The 20,136-nt window shown below is 45.1% G+C and overlaps 1 protein-coding gene across 1 annotated transcript in view; it reads right to left on the bottom strand.

Annotated features, from left to right (window-relative positions):
* The window catches only part of HHIPL2 (HHIP like 2), a 212,794-nt gene extending 207,042 nt beyond the window's left edge, over positions 1-5,752 (bottom strand). The window contains exon 1 of the mRNA XM_069233855.1: positions 5,392-5,752. Coding sequence (XP_069089956.1) covers positions 5,392-5,742 — 351 coding nt within the window. The 5' untranslated portion in view covers positions 5,743-5,752. The remainder of the gene's footprint in view (positions 1-5,391) is intronic.
* Between the last annotated feature and the right edge of the window lie 14,384 nt (positions 5,753-20,136).

Raw genomic sequence — 20,136 nt, 5'->3', positions numbered from 1 at the left:
CTAAGGATAGTAAACATGGGAATGTGTCAAAATGCAACCCATCCCAACAGAGGAATATCAAGGAGAAATATATTTATTTCTCCTCATTATTTCCTCTTTCAACATTGCTGCATTCTGCAGCACACAGAAAGGGGCAAATGATTCTGATAATTGTTTTTGTGCAAGACGCTGTCCCTTCCGGCACAAAAACAATCCTATGGCGTATTCCTGTGCTCTCCTTTTGACGCAGCGAAGCAAGTTGTCTTCCTGCGTTGCATTAAATGTTAGTAAATGTGGCCCTCAATGTTCATGGCTGCAAGCAAATACCATTCCTAACTCTTTGCTCTACAGAACATAAACCTGCAAAAACAAGACCTGTCCTGACTGGTATGGGATTTTTGGTGTCATGTCCTGCCAGTTGATTCTGGTCCACAGACCAACGTCACATAGGGTGGTGATGAATTGCAAGCATTGCCAAGCATACACTGTCACCTGCAGTGCATATAAATCTGCCCCAGGACCAGGGGCATTAGCTCTGTTGGTACAGCAGGTGCAGTGGCACAGGGGCACAGAGCCCTGATGGGACCTTCAAACCCTGACAATGCTGTATTTGCTACCTCAACAGCAGTAAAAGGGGGCATTTTTCCAACTTGCTCCAAGGCCCATGGCATCCTTGCTACGCTATTGCTCAGGAACACTGGTAACCAGATATTTCCAGTTCTTTTCACTTTCCTGTACACAACCTTTATAATAAAGCATAATCAGTAATAAGTCCTCACAATCTGTATACTTTTTTTTATAAAAGCAAGGACTATGTAATATTATTTGGTCCACTTATTGAGAGTAAATGACACATAACTTCAACTCTTGTTTGCCTCATTGGACTGAAATAACCACACACACAAATAAATTACGAATGCTACATAACCAGAAGACCATAAAGTATTTATGTTCCAAACAATTCAACCACTGGATATCAACAAGTTAAACCTTCCTTGACCCAAATGTGCATGATCTACTGGAACACATAGCACTGTATGTCCTTCACTACCACCATCTAACAGAAGGCTTAGGATGCTTTCATTTGTCTTCCATCACGTAGGACATATTTATTCGCTCTAACCTCATATATCATTGCCCACTTACTGGTTAGTGTAAGTTTATCCTAATTGATTTCAGTATTCTCCCTGCTTGACACAGGATGCCCCTAGTCACCATACCTTAAACGGGGTATTGTAATTTTCCTATTTTGTCACAGGATCTTCTTAAGCTTTCTACTTCAGCACAAGATGCCCGGATTTTCTCGCCATACCATATCATGCTTTAATTCACTGTACTAGGTGCACAGTGTTCCTATGTTCCCTTCCTGGTGCAGTGTCCCCTGATCTGTCATGCCTGGCATATGATACTGTTATTCACCCTCCTGGCTCAAGACATCCCCACTGGTACTGCACCAAACAAGATGCCTTTATTTGCACTAATTGTGAGAGGATGCTTACATGTCACAAGTAGTCTTTATTCATTATAACTGGCACAAAATATCCATGCTCACTGCGCTATACAAAAAGTATTGAATTTACCCAGCATGAGGAATACAAAACAGTGATGGGTGAAATGCTTGAATTAATCTTAAACTCTCGGAGTTTACTCAGGGACATATTGTAATTGTAATTGTAATCGTATTTATATAGCGCTTACTACCCCTGACGAGGCGTTGAAGCGCTTTTCGATGAGTAGCACGCTACTCCGGAACCCAACAAGAATTAGTGATGGATTAGTATCGTTAAATAATGAGTACAGTTTTATGTCAGTTCATAATTTTTTGCCCATCATGCCAACTCAGACATTAACCAACCATATGCACATCATGCTTGGTGCTGCTCTAATAGAGATAGCGCAGCCCGAACTGCAAGGCCAGATTCTCTCCGAATTGAAATACAAGCACCTTCAGAATGGTTTTGGCTTATTTGGGCTTTCTCAGTAGGGAGCAGCTTAGCTTCATTGGCACAATGAGCACATGGCCCATATTTGAGCAGACTCATCGCACTGGGGAATACAAAAAAGTGATGAATGGAAAGTTTGAATTTAACTCTGCCACTGGTAGTTACTTGGGCCCACATCCTTATTGTATGCTGTAGTTGATGCCCTAAGTGCGATGTTGTATGAATGAGTATGTGGAGGGCATGACAAGAGAGTTCAGTCAATCAGCTGTAAGTAAAACAAATCATAAATGTATCTTATGAATGTTGGAATAATTTCATGTTTAAGAGAAGAATTTATCATATTGTTCAATAGATTTTTGGGGAGAAAATAAAGATTCTGTAGACATCAACCTGTCATTGATCGCATTGTACCATTTCAACTACAGATAGATTTAGTTGTTTTGCTTTCAATACTATGCCAAGATGTGGGTTGTGTGCTCACAGCGCCGTAGGCGTCAAGCTGCACCCTACTGATGCTACATTCACATTGTTCGCAAAAACTGATGGACTGGAATGCGGTCCAAGGGATCGCCTGTGGCTAAGATTAATTCAAGCATTCCATCCATCATCTTGTTGTATCTATCCATTACCCCAATTCTTTCTTCTCAGTGCAATACAGCTCTATTTGTTGAAAGTTGCAAGGGGAGCTGCTGCTTGCAGTTCGTGTCCTAGGATTCGACACCACTGATCTGGCCCACGATAACTTTATTCATCCTGCCCTTCAAAGATTTCCTCATGTGCCCTCCCTTGCACAGGAGATCACTATTGACGTATTCGCGTTCCTCCTACCTAGCATACAAGGTCTTTTTTCATCCTCCTTGGCACTGGATGCCTTTTTTCTCCCTACATGACACTGGATGGCTCTAATACCCCTACATGACACTGGCTGCCTTTATTTTCCCTACATGACACTGGATGTCTTTATTCTCCCTACATCACACAGGGTGCCTTTATTCTTCCTACATGACACTGGGTGGCTTTATTACCCCTAAATGACACTGGACGCCTTTACCCTCCCTACATGACCCTCGATAGCTTTATTCCCTCTATATGACCCAGGATGAGTTTATCCCACGTCCATCACATAGGCTGCCCTTATTCTCCTTAAATGACACTGGACGCCTTTACCCTCCCTACATGACCCTGGATAGCCTTATTCCCTCTATATGACTCAGGATGAGTTTATCCCTCGTCCATCACATAGGCTGCCCTTATTCTCCTTAAATGACATTGGATGCCTTTATTTTTCCTACATGACACTGGGTGTCTATTTTACCTACATCACACAGGTCGCCTTCATCACGCTACATGACACTGGATGTCTTTATTCTCCCTACATCACACAAGGTGTTTTTATTCTCAATACATGACACTGGATGGCTTTATTTCCTCTACGTGATACAGGATGAGTGCATCCCCCGACATGACACATGTTGCCTTTATTTCCTATACATGAATCTGGATGCCTTTATTCTCTCTACATAATAAAGGATGTCTTTAGTCTCCCTACATGACAACTGATGCCTTTATTCTCCCGACATAACACAGGATCTCTTTATTCTCCCTTCATGACACAGGATGTCTTTATTCTCCCTACATCACAGGGATGCCTTTATGCTGCCTACATCACACAGAATGGCTGAATTCTCCCTACATAAACCAGAATGCCTTTGTGCCCCCTATATGGCACAGGTTGCCTTAATTCTGCATACATCACACGATGTCTTTGTTCTCCCTACATCACATAGGATGCCTTTATTCTCCCTACATGACAACATATGCCTTTATCCACCCTATATAACACAAGATGCCTTTGTTCTCCCTTCATAACACATGCTGTCTTTATTCACCCTACATAACACGTGACACCTTTATTTCCCCTGCATGACACTAGATGTCTTTCTTCCCTCTAAATGATACTGGGTGCCTTTATTCTCCCTTCGTAACAAGGGATGTCTTTACTCTCCCTACGTGACAATTGATGTCTTTTTCTCCCTACATAACATAGAATTTATTTTTCTCCATATATGACACAGGATGTCTTTATTCTCCCTATATCACACAGGATGCCTTTATTATCCTTACGTAACAAAGGATGCCTTTATTCTCCCTACATGACACCTGATGTCTTTATACTCTCTATATGACACAAGATGTTTTTATTCTCCCTACTTGACACTAAATGTTGCCATTCGCCTTCCCTAGCAAAGAACTGCTCTATTCAGCCTAGGTGTCTTGGGATGGCCCTAACTGCATTCCCTGAGATACGTTACTTTTATTTCCTCTGCCTGGCACAAGATATCCGCATTTGCTCTCTCTGGCAGAGGAAGCCCCTTTTCACCCTACCTGGCAGACGCAAGACGCCTCTGGCACTAGGTGCTTCTGTTCACTTAACTCGGTACTGAATGCATTTACTGCCCGTACCTGGCACAGGATTTTCCGATTGGTTCAACCTGCACAGAATGCCTTTATTCACGTTTCCTTCCACGTGTTGTCTCTACTCGTTCTGATTGCACGGATACTTCTATTCATCGCCCCTGGCACACGAGGTCCCTATTCACCCTTCTTGATATGATGCCTTTGGGCACCCTACCTAGAACAGGATGCTTCTGATCACTCCACCTAGCACAGGGTAACTGTATTGTCTTCATCATGCACAAGATAGCTCCAGTCACCAGCCCTGTCACCCACTCGCTGTTCCCAACATAGGGCACCTCTGATCGCCCTATCTGGCACAAAATGTCATTTATTTTCCATTACTGGCACAAGATGCCTTTGTTTGCCCTTCCCTGCCACCGGGTACCCATACTCTCCTTTACTAGCACAGGATGCATATCCCTGCTTACTTGCCTTCCTTGGCAATGGGCATGCCAATTTGCCCCACCTAGCAAAGAATATCCCTACTCACTTTTCTTGGAATTTGGCAACTATACACTGCCTGGCACAGAATGTGACTGCTTGAGCTCCTTGGCAAGGGACAGCTCTGCAGATTATTAGCTTTACTCACCCAGTGTTCCTATATTGTCCCAACCTGGCAAAGGACGTTCCTAGTCACCCTATTTGGCACAGCGCGCCTCTGTTCTCCTTACCTGGCACAGGACGTCCCACTTGCCCTCCTTGGCACAGGGACAACCTTGTGTGCCCTACCTGGCATATGAAGTCCCTACTCACCTTCTTCGGCACAGGCACTTCTGTTCACCTAAGCTGGTAAATAACGTTCCCACCCTCCTCGGTACAGGGCGCATCTATTTGTACTGGCTGACGAGGGCATCTCTATTTGCCCTCCTTGGCACGGGGCACCTGTTTAACTCTACCTGGCACAGAATATGCCCACTCAGCCTACTAGACACGGAGCCCCTTTATGAGTCCTAGCTGGCACAGAATGCTCATATCCGCCCTCCTTGGCACGGGACACGCCTACTTGCCCTACCTGGCACAGGATGTCCTTGATGTAACCCCCACAGAGCTCGTGGCCCTGCAGGTCGAAGAACTCCATCATTCGCCAGTACTTCTCGGCGATGGCGTTGTCCTTGGCTTGGTCGCAGCAGCCGAACTGTTCATAGAGGGAGCAAAACTCCAGGTGAAAGGGAGGCTGGAAAGGGGGTGCGTAGTCCAGACACTGGGGATGCCCGAGCAGGAGGTCCGCCTGGAGTAGGCAGGCTGCTAAGAAGATGCTGGCCAAGAAGTCAGGGACCTTCTGATTACCCCTTGCTAGGACACTGCCAAGGGGAGCTGGAGGACAAGAGGTTGCTCGCGCGCTCCTGGCCCCAGGCGCGCCCATCCTCCTCCGAGCTTTGTACAGTTCTGAAAGGCACTCTGTGTGCGTCCAGCCTCCTCGCGGAATTTACTATCTGCTGGCTGGGAGGACTGCAGGCCCTTCTCATTAGGAGCGTCACTCCAGCCCTGGTCTCCACGTGGGCCTCCGTTGCCCCCTCCCTCCTTCAAAACACCAGAGCTCCGAAGATCACACACTGCCTCAGCTCAGACGGGCAATCCATTTGAAAGCCTGACAGAGAGAGGTGTGTGCCTTCTCTTAAACCTACTGTGCTGGCTACCCGCTGAAGGAGCCCCACTCCCGCTTCTGGCTTACAAGCACCTAAGCTGTGATAGTTACCACCCGAAGCTGCCCCTGCTTTTGGTTTACCACCACACAGGCTGTGCTAGCTATCCCTTGAAGTGCTCCCCTGCTTCTGGTTTACAAACACATAGGCTGTGGTAGCTGTTCCCTGAAGGAGATCCCTGCTTCTGGCTTATAAGCATCTAAGCGGTGCTAGCTACCCCCTGAAGCAGCCTCTAGGCTTCTGGTTTACAAGCACCAAAGCTGTGCTAGCTACAGCTCCTGCTTCTGGCTTACAAGCACCTAAACAGTGCTAACTACTCCCTGAAGCAGCCTCATGGCGTCTCTATTACTAGCATCTAGGCTGCACCAGCCACCCCCTGAGGCAGCCCCCTGCTTCTGGCTCACAAGCACATGGCTGTGCAAGCTAACCCTTGTAGCAGACTCTTGGCTTCTGGTTTACAAGCACCTAGGCTGTGCTAGCTACCCCCGAAGCACTCACCTGCTTCTGGCTTACAAGCACCTGGGCAGGGCTAGCTACCCCCTGAAGCTGCCCCGCTTCATGCTTACAAGCACCTAGGCTATGCTAGCTATCCGCTGAACCAGCCCCTGCTTCTGGCTTATTATTATCTGGGCTAACTACCTGCCGAAATCACTTCTTACAAGCAGAGGCAGCTGCTACCGGGATGACTTGGTGGGGCAGCGCAAGAGCTGGAAGGCGGGGGGAACAATAAATAACAAAAATAGGACTTACCTACCTCTGCCGGCCCTCAATGTCACTCTACTTCTGCCACCTCGTTCCTTTCTCAACTTACTCCCTAATCCAGATGCTTCTCTCATGCTGTTACTCTGCATGAGAGAAGCGCTGGGACTGGCCTGAGCGGGCTGAAATGCCACTCAGTTAAGGAGTGGGACAGTGCACTTGGTCTCCACACAGATGCCAAAACAGCTCGGGTGGAGAGTTCTAAGTGCGCATGTCAGTTTGGCTGGCCTAAAACGGCTGGCCAAACCAACATGCACGTTAGAGTGAACCTAGCACTCCTCCACCTCCCCCTGCTGATGCAGAGGATACTGGCCACGCCACGCCCTACACTGGTGGACTTGCAGTGACTGGCTAAGCAGAAAAATAAAATTATAATAAAATACTTTTATTATCAATTTATTCTGCTGCTTTGTACTGCCTTTCAGCAGTGATGCGACACTTCTCCACCTCCGCAGAGGGGCTGCCCCTAAGCATGAGGCCTGTGCTAGCAACCCCCTGAATTAGCCCTCCCTGCTTCTGGCTTACTAGCATCTAGGCCGTGCTAGCTACCACATGAAGCAGCCTCTGTTTCTGGTTTTTCAGGAACCTAGGCTGTGCTACGTACCCCCTAACGCTGCCATTGCTTTTGGCTTGCAAACACACAGGCTGTGCTAGTTACCCCCTGAAGCAACCCCCTGCTTCTGGCTTTCAAGCACCTAGACTGTGCTGGCTGCCCTCTGAAGGAGAACCCTGCTTTGGGCTTACAAACATCTAAGCTGTGTTAGCTACCTTCTAAAGCATTTCCCTGCTTCTGGTTTACAAACACATAGGTTGTGCTAGCTACCCACTGAAGCAGCACCCATCATCTGGCTTACATGCATCTAGACTGTACTATCTGCCCCCTGAAGCACCCCCTGCTTCTGCCTTACAAGCACCTAAGCTGTGCTAGCTACCTCTTGAAGCAGGCACTACTTCTGGCTTACAAGCACCTAAGCTATGCTAACTACTCCCTGAAGCAGCTCTCGGCTTCTCAATTACTATTATCTACGCTGTACCAGCTACCACCTGAAACAGCTCCCTGCTTCTAGTTTACAGGACCATAGACTGTGCAAGCTACTTCCTGAAACAACCTCTCGGCTTCTGGTTTACAAGCACCTAGGCTGTGCTAGCTACCCCCTGAAGAACTCCCCTGTTTCTGGTTTGCAAGCACTTAGACAGTGCTACCCCCTGAAGGTGCCCCCTGCTTCTGGCTTACAAGCACCTATGCTGTGCTAGATACCCCTGAAGCAGCCTTTCGGCTTCTGGATTACAAGTACCTAGGCAAGTGATACTCAAAGTGCGGCCCGGGGACCACATGTGGCCCTCATGACCTTCACATGCATCCCCCTGGTCAACAGCAGTGCTGGGCTACTGTTTAATTGACTCAGCATTAGGGGTGGGCAAAAACTGAGTTTGCAGAGTTTTGCCCACTCTGGGTTTTGCTTGTACTGTGGACTTCTGGCAAAACTCCACCAACCGCTGCGTGGCAGTGTTTTTTCTTGAATGCACATTGCCAACGTTAAGTTGGCGAGCGCATCCAATAATTTTCCTCCCTTAGTGTAATTTTCATGAGCTAGAACGCCTCCTGGCACTATTTCTCAACATGGGCGGTCGCAGCAGGTTGCTACCGCTCTCAATTGAGAAAGCTGCGGCTTGCACTGAGAAAGCTGCTGCTAGAGTAGGAAATCTACTTGTGCGGCAGGAAGAAACAGCGCCCTCTGGTGCGCCACAGGGTGCTGTTTGCATTGATTTTATAGCATGGGACAAGCTCTCGGTTCCAGCGCGTGCAGCTCAACATATTGAAATTCTGCTGCTCATAGAACTCTGGAATCTCACACAGTTTTTAGGTAACTCCGTGGAATTTCACAGAGTGAAACTCCCCGAGTTCAGTACAGGCCTACTCAGCCCTAATATCAAGAAGATGTTTAACACAAATGTGCAAGCGTTTTTTTTAAGGATAATTGACGGTAAAGAAAGTAAATAACTAGGATGTCCTGAACCCCTTAATTTTAGGAGCACCTTAAGTTTCTAAGACATCTTGCAGCAAAACTGTAAAAATATAATAAAGTACCTTCAGAATTCAAAAAGTGTATTTCATTAACATGCAGAACTGTTTCACCTTAGTACATAAGAATATCAGTGCATTGAGAAGTATATATTTTTTAAATGATAGTTTTCAAACATGGAATTAGAAACATTAATTCTTCCCATCAACTGACAACAATGCCAATAGTAAACTAAGAAGCAAGACAGATATGTGCACTCTTTGGGCGGTCTGGATTCCTCACATACAAAACAGTTTATTAAACACACACAGTATCAGGTTTTTACAATACATATCCTGAAGTCATGTATTTCAAGGTCCTCTTATATGTGATAATGAAGAAAAAAGAGGAAAAGTGAAATAAAACTATTTGCTGAGATCACACAATTTGGTTGAGTAGAGAAACCAGAATTGATCCTAGGTTTTCTGTTTTCACATTGTGAAATTCAGCCGCTAGACGTATATTTTTCACTTCCCCTACACACCACTCACCCAGACCCTTGACAGCCACCCTGCTGGCATCAGTGCTGTTCGAGGTCACATCACATTCCAAACTTTTGGGACAAATGTTTGGGACTACCCATGACCGAGGCTGTGCTGGCTATCCTCAGAAGCACTTCCCTGCTTCTGTTTTAGAAGAGGAATTTTATTTTGTCCTAAAATACCACAAGATGCAAGCCTTGGGGATTTGCTTTGAAGAGAGAACAGCAGGACCTCGGTTTCAGATTTTCGAATTGCAATTCTGAATCAATATGTTTTTGGGCAAATCTTTTTTTTAATTCGACTCGAACCGATTCATTTTCGGCACAAAGCTGGTTCATTGTCTGGCAAAGCGATTCGTTTGTTGCTAATAGTCAAAACGTTTTCATCAAAATTCAATTAAAGGTTGCCACAAATCGATTGTGATGAAGGCGTATTGGATTAAGAGGAACCAGACTGGTTTGTAACAAGTAACAAATCCACATCTGTTGTGATGAAAACTAAGAAGTTTGTTTTTTGCACATATTTGAGACAAACCTGCTGGTGCAAGTTCGGGGCGTTTGCTAATTTTAAAGTACAGACATGCAACCTACTATCATGATTTGCTTGATTCATTTAGATACAAAGTAAAAACATCTAGCTCTTGGTCTAGAGAACAAACATTCCAGACGTTTAGAATACGATGTCAGTCTGCACCCAAAAATGTTATTAGACGTCCTGGAAGAGGGGGATGCAGGAAGGAACACGGAGAGTAAGTGAAGTCTCTGTAATGAACATTACTGGTAGGTAACCCGCCATGGCACTGAATCCTACTCTGCAAGATCACCCAGTCTGTATGAATAGTGTTTAAAACGCCAAAATGTCGGGGCACAAGTCCTAAAAAAAGAAGTGGGGGGACTAACCACGTAAGGCAAAATGCAAATCACATCACGGCGCCTGACATCGTGCATGACATTACAGGAAGTGGCATCAGGACCCATGACCTCACAGGAAGTGACATCATAAGAAGTGACATCTGATCTTAAGACTTTGCACAGATCTTTAGCACATCTATCATGAGCACATTTGAGCACCTTACGAGATGTAACAAATGAAAGGTGATCACTACTTAAGCCTGTTACTTGAATTCCCTGTCTGAAGGAATTAACAGCCCAAATGGGGACGACAGTTGCTGACTCACTAACTACAGTAGATAAACCACTAAGTGCTACAAGTTAGACATACACACTGCCCCTAAAAGGTTGTAGCAGATATTTATCTTGTTTTTATTCTTGGTATAGCAATAGTGAACCCAACATCACATTCACCGGTCCAAATGAAGGATAGCTCTTCCTGGAATCTGTACCACCAGAATACCCACAAGCATTCCATCCATCACTTTTTCGTATACTTCAGTGTGAATTCACTAGTGGCATTATCAGCATGTGTGTGGGGTGCCCTGACTAGTTCTAAGTTCACGTTTTCAAACTATTACTCTTAAGAACTGCAGTGATCTCATCTAAATACTAAGGTGAAAGGCTTTCACATGTTACAAAAGTACACTTTTTAAAAATTTTGAACCAACTTTGTCATATTTTTATATAGCTTTATTTACCTGGCAAATATTTTCATGGCTCTGCTCATGAGGGCTCCTAAAGCCAAGCCAGACCCTTTGCTCAGCTATCTCAATTAATGTAGGGACTCACCTATCAATACTCATTCTGCAGTGAATTGAGGCCACTGTATCACCACATGGTGGATCCCACTCCTACTATCAGGCCAAGACCTGATTAGAAAATGATTGAAGGGGTATCCCACCCCATCCCCCACACCTCCACCCCCTGGAACTACTTCCCAGGGTTGAAACGGCTTTGAATCTTTGCTACTGCTGTGCGTGTAATTCTTGTAGCAGAGCTGGAGTTTAAAAATCTTTACTTTGGGAACTCATAATTTTGGGATCAAGATGTGGCAATGGAAAGGGGGTAGATTCACATGGGGCGGAGTCATGGAAAGCACTCTGACAGTCAAACTATACTTTTTAAAAAACCTGCTACAAAAAAATGGCAACAAGGAGAAACGTGACAGTAAATCAGTTTTGACTTGATTGGTTACAAAGACTGCATTTTAAAATATCTTATTGGGTTTAAGACACCTGCTGCAGAGATCTTTGTGTGTCTGGTAAATCTCATGGAATAATAGTAATGGTGAGATAACTCTGGTGGTTAACGCATTTGCTGGAGAGATCGAAGTTTTGACTCAAAATGGCAAAGAGGGCAAAGAGGGTTAATGAGTTTTCTGCAAAGCGCACCTTGTAAATGCAGATGACAGATTTTTATTTTATGTAAAAATGTAAGTGGGTTACTGATATTAACACCGATCCTTGTACTACCTGCAGTTCATAAATTGCAACTCTTCTAATACAGCACATGGCACAGTGATGTATGAAGGGCACGAGACTCGTACAGATTGTAATCATCACTGTCTGTAACACATTGTCATATTTCCCCATACTAATCCACCACTAATCTTTTTAGGGTTCCGCAGTAGCGTGCCACTCACTGAAAAGCGCACTGACGACTTGTCAGGGGTAGTAAGCGCTATATAAATATAATTACAATTACATCCTGCACATTGATTTACACACTTGTATGATTTTTTTTTAATTTAAAATATGTGTGTGTGATGTAAAGCACCCAGACACCCTAATTGGAATCAGCAGCACTATAAAAGAATTAATCTAAAAAAATAGTGGTATGTAAATTTTTGTGTGTGCAAATACTCATCCGAACCAATGCATCCGACATTCTTAAAGTGCATGCATATGCACAGCAATTGAACAGAGTAAAAAGCTTGCCTCCAGATCTGTAGCTTCTTTTAAGTACTTGTGAAAAGATAATCTGTGCCTTTGTTTCCTCTAAATTGCATTGGCAGCTATGTGTGAGGCTCCAGTAGCTCCCAGCCATGATCACTCTGAAACAGCAGGAGAGCTGATGGCCTATTAACCCCTCAGGTGCCCTGGATGAGCTGATCTCGCCCTCGGCCACGGTTGCCATGTGCCAAGGACGAGACCAGCTCATCCTGCACCCGGCCCATGGGGAGAGCACTAGCTGTGGGTCTCCCAGCCCCCTTCCATGGCAGGTAAGGAAGGGAATCACTTCCTCTTCCACCTCCCCCCCCCAGTGATGTCTGATGACATCAGAGAGCGACCGTCAGAGATCACCCCCATTGTGCTGGAAGCTCCACTTCCAGTGCGATCGGAAGAGAAATTCTTGCATTTCTCTTACTATCGGGGTGGGGACGGGCAGAGAGACATGAAGGGAAAGAAAAGGCATTTCCTTTCATGCCTGTCTGAGTATTTCGGCAGCCCGATCGTGAAGCAATCGGGCTGCAGAAATGCCCACTAGACACCAGGGAGTTTTTGTAAAAAAATATAAACAATAAAGGGGAGCAACCCCTTGAGCAAGGGCCGCTCCCCTGGGGGGCATTTTTTAAGGTCATTCGGCCTATTGTAATTAGGCTGATCTGCCCCAAGGGGGGGCAGAGACCTCTAGACACAAGGGATCATTAAAAATGTTGTTTTACATGTGGGGAGTGACCCCTTAGGCAAGATTCGCTCCCCTGGGGAGGCAAATAGTTTTTAGGCCATTTGTGCCCCTTTGGGAGCAATTTGGCATATTTTTGTTAGGCCAAAACCACTAGAAAAGAAGGATTTCTTTCTATGTCAGGCACCAGGGATTTTTTAAAAAAAACGTTTTTTACAGATGGGGAGCGACCCCTTAAGGTAAGGGTCACTCTCTTGGGGGGCAATTTTATTTTAGGCCATTTCTGCCCACCTTGGCGGCAGATCGGTCTATTTTTCTTAGTCCAATCTGCCCCCAAGGGAGGCAGAAATTACTAGACACCAGGGATTTTTTTTTTGCCCCAATATCTCTCAAGGGGAACGACCCCTTAGGCAAGGGTGGGTTCCCTGGAGGGGGCAAACTTATTTAAGTCCATTTCTGCCTATTTTAAATAGGCTGATCTACCCCCAAGGGGGGCAGAAACCACTAGGCACCAGGGTTTCAAAACTCATTTTTTTTAAGAGATGGGGAGCGATCCCTTAGTCAAGGGTCACTTCCTTGGGGGCAAATTTATTTTAGGCCATTTCTGCCCCCTTTAGGGGCAGATCAGCCTATTTCTATTAGGTTGATCTGCTCCCAGGGGGGGCACAAACCACTTAGGCACCAGGGATTGGTGTGTGTGTGTTTTGTTTGGGGGGCAGCCCCTTGGGCAAGGGTCGCTCCCCATGGGGGCATATTACTGTCTATACCCCCACCCCAAACAAATGGGGACAAAGTTGTTCTGCCCACCGGTGGGCAGATGTGGCAATCACCCCTGATCCACTCCCCGGGGGTGCAGAAAGCCTACTAGATGCCAAGGAATAAAAAAAAAAAAAAAATAGTGGGTTGTGGCTACCAACCACTATTGGCATGGTTATGCCCCACCCAAACTGAAGGGGTACTGAAGGGGTAACAGTCTTTCAGCTCTCCCCCGCACACTAAAAAATCTTATCCCAATGGCAAGCAAGAGGACAATTTGATTATTTTGGGTTTTAGTTTTACATTTGGGCCATGAGAGCTTGGCTAACTCTCAAAATTGCCCCTCTTGGAATGGTGAGGGCTGCACTTTTTGGACTTTGGGTCGCTGCCATGTAGAACAATCTACGAAACCTACACACATCTGAAAACTAAACATCTGGTGAGTCCAGGGTGGTGTGCTTCACATGCACCCTGCACCATTTTCCTATCGACAATGCCCTGCAAACCTCCAACTTTGCTTGAAATCACACATTTTCCCCACATTTTTGTGATGGAACCTTCCGGAATCTGCAGGAATCCACAAATCTCCTACCACCCAGCATTGTCACATCTATACTGATAAAAAATCTGCCCCACTTGTCAGCCTAAAAACATTTTTTTTCAAAATGTCCTTATGGACCGGCCTTGGTTCCCCCTCAGTTTCGGCATGTTTTTGGCTCTTCCCTGGCATAGGCACTTGGCCCACCTACACAAGTGAAGTATAATTTCTATCGGGAGACTGAGGGGAACGTTGGGTGGTAGGAAATTTGTGCTGGTGCAGTGATCCCACACAGAAATGTGGGAAAATGTGATTTTTTTAGCTAAATTTGAGGTTTGCTGAGGATTCTGGAAAAGGAAACACCCCCACAAGTCACACCTCCTTAGACTCCATCAGGTGTCGAGTATTCAGAAATGTCTGGGGTTGGTAGGTTTCCCTAAATGGCTGCTGAGCCCAGGACCAAAAACGCAGGTGCCCCGCGCAAAAACAGGTAGTTTTGCATTTGATCATTTTGATGTGTCCACATAGTGTTTTGGGTCATTTCCTGTCACGAGCACTAGGCCCACCCACACAAGTGAGGTACCATTTTTATCGGGAGACCGGAGGAATGCTGGGCCGAAGTAAGGTTGTGGCTCCCCTCAGATTCCAGAACATTGCATTTTGAGGTTTGCTAAGGATTCTGGGTAACAGAACCTGGTGAGAGCACCACAAGTTACCCCATCCTGGGTTCCCCTGGGTGTCTAGTTTTCAGAAATCTCCAGGATTGTTAAGTTTTCCTAGGTGCCGGATGGGTTTGAGGCCAAAATCCACAGCTAGGCGCTTTGCAAAAAAGAGGTCAGTTTTCTTTGGGAAAATGTGATGTGTCCATGTTGTGTTTTGGGGCATTTCCTGTTGCGGGCACTAGGCCTACCTATACAAGTGTGGTACCATTTTTATCAGGAAACTTGGGGAAATGCTGGGTGGAAGGAAATGTGTGGCTCCTCTCAGATTCCAGAACTTTCTATCACCGAAATGTGAGAAAAAAGTGTTTTTTTGGCCACATTTTGAGGTTTGCAAAGGATTCTGGGTAACAGAACCTGGTGAGAACCCCACAAGTCACCCCATCCTGAATTCCCCTAGGTGTCTAGTTTTCACAAATGCACAGGTTTGATAGGTTTTCCTAGCTGCCGGTTGAGCTAGAGACCAAAATCCACAGCTAGGCACTTTCCCAAAAAAACGAAAGCTGTCAATGTAAACATTTGATGTATCCATGTTGTGGTTCGGGGCGTTTCCTGTCGTGGGCACTAAGCCTACCAACACAAGTCAGCTTCTATTTTTATCAGGAGACTTGGGGGAATCGTGGGTGGAAGGAAGTTTGTGTCTCCCCTTAGATTCCAGAACTTTGCAGCACTGAAATGTGAGTAAAAACAGTTTTTTGGACACATTTTGAGGTTTGCTGAGGTTTCTGGATAACAGAACCTGGTCAGAGCCCCACAAGTCACCCCATTCTGAATTTCCCTGGGTATCTAGCTTTCAAAAATGCACAGGTTTGGTAGGTTTCCCTAGGTGCCGGCTGAGCTAGAGGCCAAAAGCCACAGCTAGGCACTTTCCAAAAACACGTCAGATTTCAATGTAAAAATTTGATGTGTCCTTGTTGCGTTCCCTGGCGTGGCCATCAGGCCTACCCACACAAGTGAGGTAACATTTTTATCGGGAGGCTTCGGTGAACACAGAATAGCAGAACTAGTGTTATTGCCCCTTGTCTTTCTCTACATTTTTCTTTTCCTTCCAAATGTAAGACATTGTGTACAAAAAGGTCTATTTCATACTTCACATGCTAGTATGGGGACCCCAGAATTCAGAGATGTGCAAATAACCACTGCCTCTCAACACCTTATCTTGTGCCCATTTTGGAAATACAAAGGTTTCCATGAGACCTATTTTTCACTCTTTATATTTCACCAAATGAATTGCTGTATATCTGGTATACAATGAAAACCTATTGCAAGTTGCAGCTCCTTTATTGGCTCTGGGCACATAGGGTTCTTGATGAGCCTACAAGCCCTATATATCCTTGCAACCAGAAGAGTCCAGCAGACGTAACGGTATATTGCTTTTGAAAATCTGACATTGCAGGAAAAAGTTACAGAGTAAAGCATGGAGAGAAATGGCTGTTTTTTCTCCTCAATTTCAATATTGTTTTATTTCAGCTGTTATTTTCTGTAGGAAAAACCTCTACACAAAGGACCCTTGCTGAATATAGAATTTTGTCTACTTTTCAGAAATGTTTAGCTGTTCGGGATCCAGCATTGGTTTCACCCACATTTCTTTCACTAACTTGAAGGTGGCTAAAAGCACAACAAATTGAAAAAATTGAGTATGTCCCAGTAAAATGCCAAAATTGGGTTGAAAAATGTGGTTTTCTGATTCAAGTCTGGGAAGATGGTAATTTTAGCACCACAAACCCTTTGTTGATGCCATTTTCAGGAAAAAAATCACAAGCTTTCTTCTGCAGCCCTTTTTTTCAATTTTTTTGAAAAAAATGAAATGTCAATGTAGTTTTGCTAATTTCTTGGTCTCCTCCAGGGGAACCCACAAACTCTGGGTACCTCTACAATCCCTAAGATATTGGAAAAAAAGTAGGCAAATTTGGCGTGGGTATCTTATGGGGACAAAAAGTTATGAGGGCCTAAGCGCAAACTGCACCAAATAGCCAAAACAAGGCCTGGCAGCGAAGGGGTTAAACTCCATCTTTGCTTTGGGACCAGATGGAATTTTAAACATGAATGCTCCCCTTCCTGCCTGCACCTTTCTGCTGTGACTGGAAAACAGACAACTGCAGATGCTGCTGTGTCCCGGTGTCCGCTACTTACACTCGGACAATTATTTTACTGGGGCCCAACTTTTTGGCAGGGGGGACAGTGTCCACACTGTGAAATTAGTGGGTGGATGCTGTCCACCCATGTGTACCCTCAACTTGTGCCCTGCAAAATACCCCTTTGTCGTGTGCCCTGGAATTAGCTGGGCACAGGGGACACAGTGCTTTGCCTGACTCAGCACCCCAGGCTAGGGCTGCTGGGTAGTGCGTGCAGCTTGTGACTTCAGAAAGCGGTAGGAGCTAAAGGTCGTCTGCAACTTCCATGCAGTGAAGAATACCATGACTGACTAACCAAAGAGGGTCCGGTGGATGTGCTTCACTCCCTCAGAGACAATTGTGAACAATATAGGGCAAAATGGTGCATTCCATTGCATATTGTGATATAGAATTCGGATAATAACGTTTATCTTTAAAATGCAATTCACTGTGTGAGTAAATTAAGGCCTGTAGAAACAATTAGTGTTGATGTAGAGGGGTGGACTATGTATATCAATCATATCCCTGTGATTACTTGTATTGTGAAAGTCAATTTGCTTTGGTTAAAAACAAATAACCATGAGAAATGATGCCAAAGTATGTTGCATCTAACAAGCTGGGCTTCAAGTGAGATGAAAAAAAAATGGGGTGGTAGAGGAGGGTCTATAAAAGTGGTGAATCCTACTTAATTAAAGGCATGGCATATAAATGTAAACATAGGGGCATGTTTACTATTATTTCACACAATGCAGTACTTGCTGTGCTGTGCTGCATCAAAAGGTGCTAGCAGAAACACTTCATATTTCCAAAGATCTAGAGTATTTCTGCTCTCTCCTTGGGCTGGCACACTGTATGCAGCCTAGCATCAATGTGCACACTCTTTCATCGTAATGCAAGGGGTCTGCCTTATGGGCAGGATTGTTTTTGTGCAGGAAGGGTCATAAAATCAATCCTCAGAGGCTTATTTCTCTTTCCATGTGTGCTGCAGCCCGAGAAACGGGTTGAAGTGCAGATAGAGGAGATGTGAAGAAAAAAGGGTTTTCATGTTTAACAGGGAGAGAACATAATAAGAGTGATTAGCAGGCCATTGTGAGGGGTACTAATCATATATACCAATACTTTTTCGAAGTGCGCCAGATAATAATGACCTCCCCCCTAAGTCCTTATTCACTGTTCCCCAGAAACACTAATGACTGAATTATTATATAACTGACTCCAACACAGACCTTCTTGCCTTCCACTATTATAAGCAGTGGATAGCGGTATTCCAGCAGGACAAACTTTAAGAGGCATAATGCAATAGTGCACAGGTGATAATGGCTTGCCTCAGTCAACCAGTCTTCCAAGGGAGCTGGTCTATCAGAGGCAGGCTCTGGACTTGTCCAATTGACTATTCAGAAGCATTGGCCCTTCAGTATGTCTCTAAACATACCCTATTTTGCACAGTATTACATATGTTGAAATCATTTCCACCCGCTTAACATGCTAAATGCTTCCCATTGACTTTATTAGGGTCACATGTTCAAATTCCAGCTGTACTAATCAAACTTTTGTTCTTCTGAGGTTGATAAAATGAGTACTGTTGAGTTGCATAACAATAAACATCTGTTATTCAGCAGCCATATTCCCTAAGCAGTGAATGTGCGCTTTACAATCACACATTATCTCTATATATTTGCCTGTGGCGATCACCACTGAGTAGTTATAGTTAGGTCTGCTTTTCCATAGGAAGTGTGTTTTTTGGGTTTTGGTAGTAACTTTGGCACCTTTTGATGGATCTTCACAAAACTTTCCCAAAAATATTTATCCACCTCAACTCCTTCCCCAAACACAGAATCCCCATGCATTTTCCATAGACTCTTTTTTAAGAAGCACTACCTCAAAAACTGCTTAACAGTTACTCCAAATTTGGCAGGAAGCTAGATCTTAGTCCAGAAAGTGTGCTTTTTGTGATTTGGTGTAAATCTATTCAGTAGTTTTGGTAATATTAAGCTCCACAAATATTTGAGTATCTGGACGGTAAGGCTCAAGGGACTCTCAAGGGAATCCTGTGAACCCAGTTTTCAAAAATAGCACATTCTTATTTGTCCAGAGTTTTTTTTTTTAATCCTCGGGCATCTTGCTCCCATGGGAGCGAGGTTCTGATTGGCTGCCTGCAGCATGAGGAAAAATTTTATAGGCGGCCATTACAGGACTTGGGGCCATATTTATACTTTTTGACGCGAAACTGCGCCGGCGCAGTTTTGTGTCAAAAATATTACCGCTGGCTAACGCCATTTTGGTGCGCCATGCGGGCGTCAGATTTATACTTTGACGCACGGCGGCGCAAACAACAGGTGGGAGTCATTATTTTTGACGCACACCGTGGCGTCAAGTCGTAAAGGAAAATGACGTTAACGCGGTGGAAATGACTGTGGGTCGATTTACGACACCGCAAACCGGATATGCGCCGTTTTTTTTGACGCAATAGCATAAAAAAACACAGCGAACACAGCCATTTCACCAGAGGAGAGCCAAAATGGATCCCAGATGCCCCTACAGACCCCAGGAAGATGACAGCAGACCAGGAACCAGCCAGGAGGACCCACACAAGAACCAGGACACTTTTAAGAAGAAAAGAAAGTGTCGCTTCAGTGCCGAGGAGTACGAAATCCTGGTTAAAGAGGTGACGGAAGACCAGCACCAACTGTTTGTCACATCAAAGTTGCCAATCAGTAGGAGAGAGGCTATATGGCAACAAATTGTCAACAAGATTAACAGTGTGGCTGAAGAATGCAGAACTGTCATCGAGTGCAAGAAACGCTGGCATGACTGCAAACGCAGGACCAAGGAAAAGATGGCCAGGAACAGGAAGGCAGCACTGCAGACTGAAGGTGGGAGTCCAGCACACCAGGAGGCCCTGGACCACATGGAGGAGATGGTCGCAGCCGTCATCCCTGAGGAGATCGTCACAGGGATTCAAGGACAGGACAGCGCAGACTACCAGGAGACAACGCACATGCAGGGTAAGTCGTATGGGGAATTATAATGCAATAATGTCAACTGTGAGCATGGGGGGATACCGACCACTAAATGCATGGAAGTCATCTAATAAATGGAGTGGCATGGGTAAAGGGGCACGGCATGGGAGTAAGGCCCGTTCTGAGAAGACCTGGGGCACACCAT

The sequence above is a fragment of the Pleurodeles waltl genome, chromosome 5 (genome assembly GCF_031143425.1).
Source record: "Pleurodeles waltl isolate 20211129_DDA chromosome 5, aPleWal1.hap1.20221129, whole genome shotgun sequence".
Lineage (NCBI taxonomy): Eukaryota > Metazoa > Chordata > Amphibia > Caudata > Salamandridae > Pleurodeles > Pleurodeles waltl.
Note: the sequence above shows the minus strand (reverse complement) of the source record. Positions and strands in the feature narration are given on the sequence as shown.